Source organism: Etheostoma spectabile, chromosome 13, assembly GCF_008692095.1.
Source record: "Etheostoma spectabile isolate EspeVRDwgs_2016 chromosome 13, UIUC_Espe_1.0, whole genome shotgun sequence".
NCBI lineage: Eukaryota > Metazoa > Chordata > Actinopteri > Perciformes > Percidae > Etheostoma > Etheostoma spectabile.
Window position 1 is genome coordinate 22,374,309 of NC_045745.1, and position 10,087 is coordinate 22,384,395.

The window sequence follows — 10,087 nt, forward strand, 5'->3', positions numbered from 1 at the left end:
GTGTATGTGTGTGTGTGTGTGTGTGTGTGTGCGTGTGTATAAAAATATTCATTTTTGCACTGGATCTATTTAGTGTGCAGTTAAGGAGAGGCAGCAGACACACACCTGCAGTTTGACAAATGTGCTTGTGTGAAAGGCCTCCAGCAATTCAAAGGCTGCTCCATGAAGCAGGGCTGAGTTTATTCTCTTAATAAAAACTCTTTGATGCTTTACTCTGAACAAACTAGAATTGAAACAAACCGAACAAATAGTTCCGGCAGAAGCTTTCATGATTAATTTTAGTTTTTTTCAAGGTCAGATCAGTGGAGTTCCAGATATGACAGCATGTGTAAGATATCCTGGCCACAAACAAGAAAGTTAATTTTGGGGAACTCTGAGGTCGGACCATGTACCTTTCACATGTTTGGTACTCCATGTCGGAAAACAAAACAGATACAGAGAAAAGCATGTATTAAGTATTCTTTGACCCAAAGAAGGCTAGAATAAATTGATGTCAAGATAAGACTCAATTACACATCCACTGACCATTCATTGTAGAAGAGTGGATTTGTTTTCAAGGCTTTGACAGCCTGTCAGACATATTGGACAGTATCATACATGCTTAGTGGACAAGGAAGGGATTTGTTCCCATAAATGGATTCTGTATATTGATTGCAAAGCTATTTTCACAAACGGGGGCCATTACCAGAAGACAAGCAGCAGCACGTCCGGTGAAATAGTATCCAAATTGAATTTGGTCGCAACTGACCGGGACATTAATGCATTTCCTTTATTGTTATCCTGCACAATAATATTGGTCATGCTTGATTCATGTTACAATAGCACTGATTTTTCATCACTCTCCCTCTTCTCTGTCCTGTCAAGGTGCCACAGACTCTGCCTCTTCTTCGTCCTCTTCTTCATCATTTGTTAACGGTGCTACTAGTAAGAATCTGCCAGCTGTGCAGACAGTGGCACCCATGCCAGAAGACACAATGGAAAATATGAGGTCAGAGCTCTCAACATGGCACCGCTCTTCATTCACTTTCCTCCCGCTCTTTTCTTTTTTTTTTTCTCCTCCCTTTGACTTTTGTTTTTACATTGATTTGTCAGTTTTCTTGGGTGCCTGTCGTTTTTCCACTTCATTCCTGTCCCTCTTTCACTTCACACTTAGGTCTTCATCCTTCCCAAAGAATTCTCACTAGCAGCTCACTCTCACAGTCATTACTGATATTATACAGCAGGGTTAGATCGGGGACAACCGGGGTCACCCACATGCTTTTTTGAGGCCTGGCTAAAAAAACCTGATTAGTCATTATATCTTTTAAGAATGTCAGGAGCAATGTAAATGTACATTTTTTTCTTATATGTTAAACTTGAATTGTTAATTTGGTAGTTGCACTGCGTGACTAATTACTGGAAATCAAAAGTCACAAAAAACAGTTGATTAATCAGCCATAAAAAGGATATTTGACTGAACCGAATATTGCTCTTTAAAGCTGATATTACCTAATAATATTAGTTTTCTGAAAGCTACTAAAACTACTTAATCTGTGGTAACTCAGTCACTCACATATGTTTTGCTCGCATGCACGCATACCACCCACACATCTCACTCAGTCTACACTATGGTGCTTTTCATCTCTGACATGGCAGCTGTGTTTAAATGTCACAATTACAATATACTGTAAAAATATCAGCAATCCCGATGGATACTTATTTGAAAACATGTAAATGAAATTGTCATAAACATAAATCTGTGTTTTAGGTGTGTTTTAATACTTTGTATAGGCATCTGACACTCGCTAATAAAATATAAGATGATCTGCGATATGTTAGTAATTAGGAAATAGCATTACAATAAGAAATAATATATAATTCCTTTTTAGCCGTTTGTACTGTAACATTTATGTCAATGTACTCTCTCCTTAGACATGTTAGACAGTTTTTTATGTGTGCAGTTAATGTGTGCTTCTGAAAGTGCACACGCATGTGAGAGAGAGCGTGCGTGTGTGTGCATGTGTTCTTTAATCAGTGTGCATGTCTGTATGTGTGTGTTTGAATGTGTGTGGTTTGTATTGCAGTTCCTATTGTGAGGTGGCGCAATGTGCGCTGCGCAGCGGTCAGACGCCCCCTGAGCTCAAGTCTTTTAGCTCTCTGGCAGGCTTCCAGGCAGCTCCCCGAGATGCAGGACAGTGTTTTAGGCAAGGAGATACTCGTCCACCCCTTCCCCCTCTGCCCCATCTCCACCACACACCCTCTGCTACGCCCAATCCACTTATTAATGTTCCCAGAATGCCGTTGGGAGAACGGACAGACATCTTTGTTAAAAGCTTCAACAGTTAGCATCACTCATATTTTTATATCAGTCACTTCTGGCATGGCCGTCTCCTCACACTAACCCCACACTAAAGACCAGACCTGAGTCAAACTGTCTTTGCAAACAACTTGTAGCAAAAGTTTGCTTAAACCGACTCAAAATCCTATTTTAACTTTTATTTTACCTGTTGTATATGTCACCCATCTGCTACTCTAAGCAGTTTAAAACCAAATTTGTAAACACTAATGACCCAGGTCTGTTTCAGAAGTCATATGCTTAGGCCAAGAATATGCACTTCACTGCCATCATGGCTCCATATTTTAGTACGCTTTGCTGTACTCTTCCAGCTTTACTTTCTCCATTTCTTAACTGAACATAGAAAAGAAAAGTATTTTATCTGCACTTGAGCTACACATGTGCGCACACAAAAGCAAGTTAAGATAGAGTTTATAGAATATTGTGCGGTTAAAAGTTTGGACATTTTTTTGTAGGTTTAGCTTTTATTGCACTTCAAGCTTCACCCATTTCACAATGCTAAGTTGATTAACAGTTAGCTTTAAAACTATAGTGCAATACTTTTTACTTACAATACTAACCCAGGCATATTACTTCCATACCAAACCATCTTTAATTCTGGACATTTCTGTGTCTTCTGTGTCCATTTCAAACATTTTTCTATTACTTTCTCTTTAACGTCTCTAAGCTTGCTTTTTCCATCTCCTCTCCTTTGTTATTTGTCCTCTCCTCCCGTTTTCTCTACTCATTTCTTTCTTGCATGTTTTTCTTGCTTCGTTTCTCACCTACTGTATAAAGTATCCCCAGAGTTTTTTTCTCACATGCTCCTCTAACCTCATCTGTATGTTGCTTATTTTTCTTCAATCCTATTCTCTTCATCTTCCTCTCACTTATGTCCACCACAGTATCACCACCAAGCTGGAGCGCGCTCTGGAGAAGGTGGCGCCCCTGCTGAGGGAGATTTTTGTGGATTTTGCTCCCTTTCTGTCCAGGACGCTGCTGGGTAGCCATGGGCAGGAACTGCTCATAGAAGGTACAGGTGCTGTACACGGCTCCTTTTTCTATAACTGGCGTCTCTCTGTGGAGTCTCCCCATTCACTGTCCCTCACCGCAATGTTGTGTATGATAAAGACTGAGAGAAAAAGAAATGAGTGAGTGGACGAGTGGATGTATTACTATGTGATTAGTTGAGAGTGAGTGAATGAGTAGGTGAGTGTCTTTGAGCTGGCTGCTTCACCCATTCGTCAAGCAGGTATGACGTCACAGTATTTTGCTCTATTTTCAAACAGCTAGCTAGATAATGACATTTGAAAATCAGATTACTGTTTGTTCAGTGTTAGCATTACTATGGTACTACCCACTGCCCACCTGCTTCCTGGCGTCCTGTTTTTGTGATCCACTGTCTCAGTGTTGATTTCTCCCTCTTCTCCCTTCCTGCTCCTCCCCCTCCAACCCCCTACTCTCTCCTTAATCACCTTTCTCTCTACTGTTTGTTCCTGTCTTCTCTGTGGCATGGTTTTTATAAACTTGACTACAATGACTGTATACTATAGCAGAAGCCACTGACACTACAGTGTCTTCTTTGATGATATTTTTGTCTCTCGGGGCGGTGTGTGTGTGTGTGTGTGTGTGTGTGTGTGTGTGTGTGTGTGTGTGTGTGGGTGTGTGTGTGTGTGTGTGTCAGAGAGAAAGAAAGAGAGGCTCCTGACTGTGCTGTATTTCTTTGTGCTGCAGGTCTTGTGTGCATGAAGTCTAGCACGTCTGTGGTGGAGCTCGTAATGCTGCTGTGCTCTCAGGTTGGTAACTCCTCACTGCTCCTCTCTGTCTCTCTATTTACTGCCCTCACACATTTTGCCAAGGCCTGAAAGAGTCGTTCTTAATTTGTCAGGTTTCTCACCCATTCTGAAAGTTTTTTTGTTTTTTTTAGACTCATAGTCATCGGCTGAGCCAGTTGCACACAGGAAGCTCTCAAATTATTGATCTGCACTGTGAGGCAGGGTTGACTGTGTAATCAGCGCATTGCAGATGTAATATAATATCAACTTATGTGCATCATCACACCTTAGTTATTCCTCATCAATATCAAGGCCACAAAATGTCTTTTTCACTGTCAAATACACATCACATACACTTTCATGACTGGGTTTTACTTTTAAGAACAACACAACGGCATCACAGCTTAATCTAATTAGAATGTTATTTATCTAACTTCCATTTAAAGTCACTATCTCTATTTTTCTGAATAACACTCAAAAGACTAACTAACTAAAAGAGTAACAAAAGAGAAGCACTTACCAATGCAGTGCTTTCCCCTGATAGCGTAGGCGACCAGTGTTCTTTTTCTTTTATATTATGAAGTTTGTCTCCCAACTATTGAATGTTTAATTGGCTGCCTCTAAGAGCTCTTGTCCTGAGATGAGCACCTCAGTTCTTTTTCTTCAACTCTGCCACCATGGTCCTAGTTTTTTTCTCTCCTTTTTTACTGCTTCATCTTCAACCGTAACATCAGACACCTCTGCTTTTCTGGTCCATTTTAACTCAGTGTTTCGGTGGCAACTGCTTTCATCTTCTACCACTCTCCACAGTGCCCTGTCTTCTCACCACTCCCTCTGTTTTCTCCTCCCCTCTACCCTCCTGCCTAGCTGCTCGTCAGCATGTATAGCATTACCCCCGGCTCCGGCCTTGTCTGCCATTAGATGCCCAGGAGAGCAAACCCTAGCCCAGATATCGATCCTCTGGATGGAAAGGGTGTAACAGGAGATGCTCGCCTTAAGAGCTAGTGGAGCTAATGGAGCTCTGATAGCTTGAGGATTTCAGCAACACTGTCATTCTGCTCAGAAGTTTCCACTCTAATATGCACACTCTTAGACGGGTGCATTTTCATTGACAATTAGAGAGCTCTTATGATGATTCTTCATCCTTATACTTGGCAGTCTTATTCTTGTGTACCTTTACACTGCTGATGGTAGAGGATGGGCCTCTATATTTCCTCTTGAATACAGCTGTTTCTATCTCTCTATTTATCCATACACATTTGTGAAGGCTATACCATGTATACCCACATAGCTCTAGTATGTTTTTTTGTTTGTTTGTTACCATAGACAATATACATCAGACAATTGTGAACAGTATTGTAACTGATAAGCCGTGCTGCTTTATAGCCATATTGGATTCTCAGGATTTAGCAAATAAGTATCTTGATTTCATATGGATTTAATTCCCAGATTAGCCCAAAACAGACATTCAATCTGGCAATGACCAGGTTTTCAACTACATTTCCAGAAAATGTATATCATTATGAAAATACATAGGCAGTGATAGTTTTATCCTCTACACTTAGGAGTGGCAAAACTCCATTCAGAAGAACGCTGGACTGGCCTTCATTGAGCTCATCAACGAGGGAAGGTAATCCATCACACAGACTGATTATTACCCCATGTAATTCACTGTGATTCTCCCATTAACAGCAACAGTGTTATCAGTGCACACAACTAATGAGAATGATAAAGCTCTATTGATAATCTTGCCAATTTAAATGCACAGTCTCATGTATGATCAGTAGGAAATCGAATAATTGCAGTGCAATTAAGTGTGCAGTTGATTTGTGCTGGTCTATTTTCAGTGCCTGTAATCTTGTTTTTATTTTACTACAAACTGGATTACACCTCAATTAAAGGACAACACAAAAAAGAATACACATCTATAAAAAAGATGCTACTTTTTAAACGTACTGTTTTTTACTGTTCCCATCCATACATAAGCTTTAGCAGCAGATAGACCAGTCTTATTGATTTAGATAAGGTTGCCAAATTGATGGAAACTTGCTTACATTCCCTTGCGTTGAGAATTAGATTAGATTAATGTTGCTAAGGCCCGTAATGCTAGTTGCTCTCTTTAATCCTCCACCAGACTTCTCTGCCATGCCATGAAGGATCATATTGTGCGTGTTGCCAACGAAGCAGAGTTCATCCTGAACAGACAGAGGGCGGAGGATGTACACAAACACGCTGAATTCGAGGTAAACACAAAGCACCACTTGCACTGTTTGTCATGATATGTGACATCATTAAAGCCTGCGGGTTAAAAGCCATATGAAGGGGCTAATGTTTAATGTTCATGGTTGTTACTGATTGTCACCAACAAATAACTGCATTTATTTTGTAAATTGCTACTTCCAATTAGTAAATTTACACTGATTTCCTGTGCCTATGCATCATTAAGTGTTTCAGAAGGACATACCGTACAGCAACTCTCTCCATGTCACACAATCTCCTCATCTTTGACAGTAACACTCTGGTTTCTTACTACCTCCCACTTTCCTCCAGTCTAACTGTGCCCAGTACGCTGTGGACCGAAGAGAGGAGGAGAAAATGTGCGATCACCTCATCAGTGCCGCCAAGCACAGAGATCATGTGACCGCTAACCAGCTGAAACAGAAGATTCTCAACATCTTGACCAATAAGCACGGAGCGTGGGGGACAATGTCGCAGAGGTGAGCGGGAGATGGGAGGAAGTGCGTGTCAAATTATACTCTGGGACATTTTTAGATTGCTGTTCCACAGGATGTCATTTGTCAGAAGACGTTACACCAGTTGAGTGCACATGGAACACTCCTTGCATATAATGAGAAAATGGCATCAGTATCTGTAGTCAATAGGTGATTTGTTAATTTTAACAGGGGGGACGGACCTAGTTGGTTTTGTTCACCCGTGACTAGTTGAGCGCCCTATCAATGACTCTTTTGGTTCTGTGAGCACCTTCCATCATGTTTGGAACATATCACTATAACATGTTACCACTGTATACTATTATACTATATAATGTAGCATCATTTAAACCCTAAATTCAGGAAGCCAGTAGAGTAGCATTAGCTTCAGATCACAGAATCAGGAAATCTGTTTCAAGTTTTCAGAGAGTGGATATGATCATTGCTGAAATATAAATATTTATAAATGATGACAAGGGCCGTGTAAAGCAGACTCCATGAAAAAAATCAGGTTGTAGTAAACATAATTAATCATACATCGACTTCAGCACACACAGACAGCTGACTCCTAAAAACATAACTGCCGGGTATCTGTGAAAGACTTATCTCCTTATTTAGCCCACTCACACACACATGAAATCAATGATCGCTCATTATTCAGAGCTGCCTCCAGACTTAAAGATGACATGTGATTTATTTTGAGAACATGTGACATGCAGCATCTGAGGCCTGTCTTCCTCATGTCACTTTTGATTTAGTAAATTGGATGCCACAAATTGCATGCTGTTAATAAACACTGTTTGCACTCACATGACAAATGAATTAAGTTAAATTGCATCTCAAGTGCTCTTGCCTCGATTATATTTAAAAGAATTGGTTCACATTAGCATAATGCTTATTGAAACTTGCAATCACACTTGATGTCTAAACCTTGTTTTTTTTTTCTTCTGTTTTTTCATAAAGCTCCAAAGGGTAGATCAGTCAATTTGATCATGTTCCACTAATCTTAAAGCCAGTTATTGGTGTTTGCAGAGTTGGAAAGGTTTGTCAAACTCACCCCTATGGTCAAATACTGCCCTTAAACCCAATAAAGAAGAAACTTTTGACTGTCGGAAATTTGTTCTGGAAGTTTCCATAAATGTCACCTGTAACTTCAGCTTTAATTCCAACTTTCTTTTCCTTGAAGGACAAGTCACAAAATGCACACCTTGTTTTCCTACCACAAAATAAACGACTCCTCTTTGTTTCTCCTTTTTTATGTCGTCAGCCAATTACATGACTTCTGGCGTCTAGACTACTGGGAGGACGACCTGAGGAGGAGAAGACGATTTGTGCGAAATGCCTCTGGATCCACTCATGCCGACGTGTCACTAAAAGCTCTAGAGGACTACGGTCAGTAATGTGTACAAATGCGAACATGTTGCTCTTGGTCAATATCTGCTATATATGCAATATATGCATACACCCAACCCTCACATGCACACTTAAAAACACACTCAAACAGGTACAGAAGAAGATGAGGAGGAACTTAAGTCGAAGAAAACATTTCGCAGCCAATCAGTGGTCACCCAGAACCCAGAGGCGGAGTTAATGCTGGAAGGAGACGATGACACTGTCAGCCTGCTGCAGGAAAAAGAGATGGATAACCTTGCTGGTAAGATGCACTCATATAAAGACACACACAGTCCCCATGCTACAGAACGACTGAACAGCAAACTGTCTATGACTCTTGTTTTTAGTACGTTTCCGTCCAAGACTTTTTACCTCCAAAGGCAAGTCATTTGAAAGTTTTGAAGCTGCACTAATCATCCGGCTGATTCATCAGACTTAATAAAATGAAATCATGGTTTACTAAAAACTGATGCAAGACTAAATACCTAATTCAATCCAGTTCCTCTCTGACGTCTGACACAACTGTTTTGTATTGTTTAAATAGTATGTAAAGTAGAATAAACAAATACATAATAAATCTTAACTAACCTCAAATTATTCTATTACAGTATGTGTGCCATTTTATCATCTGTTGTGTGTGTGGGTTAGGGTTACTTGAGTAATACGTGTGTCCCCCCAGGCCCTGTGGTTCTGAGTACTCCAGCTCAGTTGGTAGCTCCAGTGGTGGTGGCTCGGGGCACTCTGTCCATCACGACTACTGAGATCTACTTTGAGGTGGATGAAGAGGATCCTACATTTAAGACAACTGAAGCTAAAGTAAGCTGTCATTTTGTATTTTAAACAAGCAAACTTACTCACTGCTTTCCATTCATTTATCCAAATAATTTAGGATTGATTTGTCCATAAACGTATAGGTTTTTCTTTATGTTAAAATATTTTTTTCAAAGGATGTCCAACCTCAACAGGTACTGGCCTACTCAGAGGGTCTGCACGGTAAATGGATGTTCAGTGAGATCCGAGCGGTGTTTTCCAGACGCTACCTGCTGCAGAATACCGGACTAGAGGTCTTCATGGCCAACAGAAGTAAGTCTGCAGATTTCTTATTACCTGCATTGACATAGTCACAAAACTGTACAGTATGCACCTGCTACCAAAAGTCTGTTACAAGATCCCAGACACTAATAGTGTTTATTGATTCTCTGCCATATGGCTGTAAAGCCTGTAAATACATAATAAGTGCAAAAATATGACATATGCAGCAGTGTATCTTTTTTCCACCTAAAGTCAAGTTCAGCACCCTCTTTTGTGCAGTGTAGAGAAAGAAATGGTATTAAAAATAGATATCATATGAAAATTGTGGTTCTTAGAAATGTGTATGGAGTAAAAGAAATTGAATTGAAATTTTTTTTGTAGGAGAAAAAGAATACAGTAAGACCTGACTGAAGTATACCTGTATAAGAGTATAGCCTCTTTATGCAAATGTATATCCTTTCTTCTTTTGCCTTTCCTTTTATTCAACATTGTTATTTCTTCAGTCTACTGTAGTTCAGAATGAAGACCACTAACACTGCCTGGGCTCTAGCCTTGACACAAATGGAAACACTATACAGTATTGTTGTGCTGTTTGGTACCAGTTCAACATTAGTTGCCATGGTGAGTGACTGACTTTATGTTCTCTATATGCTCTTGTCTCTTCCTCTCTCCAGCGTCTGTGATGTTTAACTTTCCGGACCAGGCCACAGTTAAAAGGGTGGTCTACAGTCTCCCACGGGTTGGGGTAGGAACGAGTTATGGCCTGCCCCAGGCCAGGTAGGTGCAGAGTATAATCAGCTGGTCCACCACTATTCTGAGTTGGAGAGGTATTTCTTGCTGGTGTGATAGAAATAAACATCTGT

General features: G+C 40.3%; 1 protein-coding gene across 21 annotated transcripts in view; it reads left to right on the forward strand.

Moving 5' to 3' along the window:
- nbeaa (neurobeachin a) overlaps positions 1–10,087 on the forward strand; it is a 92,615-nt gene that overhangs the window by 73,965 nt on the left and 8,563 nt on the right. For 5 of the 21 annotated variants that reach the window (XM_032532976.1, XM_032532974.1, XM_032532973.1 and 2 more), the window contains 13 exons: positions 865–988; positions 2,064–2,183; positions 3,220–3,353; positions 4,049–4,110; positions 5,655–5,719; positions 6,224–6,332; positions 6,640–6,806; positions 8,068–8,192; positions 8,305–8,454; positions 8,540–8,572; positions 8,872–9,008; positions 9,140–9,275; positions 9,899–10,001. In XM_032532976.1, the coding sequence (XP_032388867.1) occupies positions 865–988; positions 2,064–2,183; positions 3,220–3,353; positions 4,049–4,110; positions 5,655–5,719; positions 6,224–6,332; positions 6,640–6,806; positions 8,068–8,192; positions 8,305–8,454; positions 8,540–8,572; positions 8,872–9,008; positions 9,140–9,275; positions 9,899–10,001 (1,465 nt within the window). The remainder of the gene's footprint in view (positions 1–864; positions 989–2,063; positions 2,184–3,219; positions 3,354–4,048; positions 4,111–5,654; positions 5,720–6,223; positions 6,333–6,639; positions 6,807–8,067; positions 8,193–8,304; positions 8,455–8,539; positions 8,573–8,871; positions 9,009–9,139; positions 9,276–9,898; positions 10,002–10,087) is intronic. The other 16 variants (XM_032532982.1, XM_032532984.1, XM_032532992.1 and 13 more) reach the window with 10 other exon arrangements.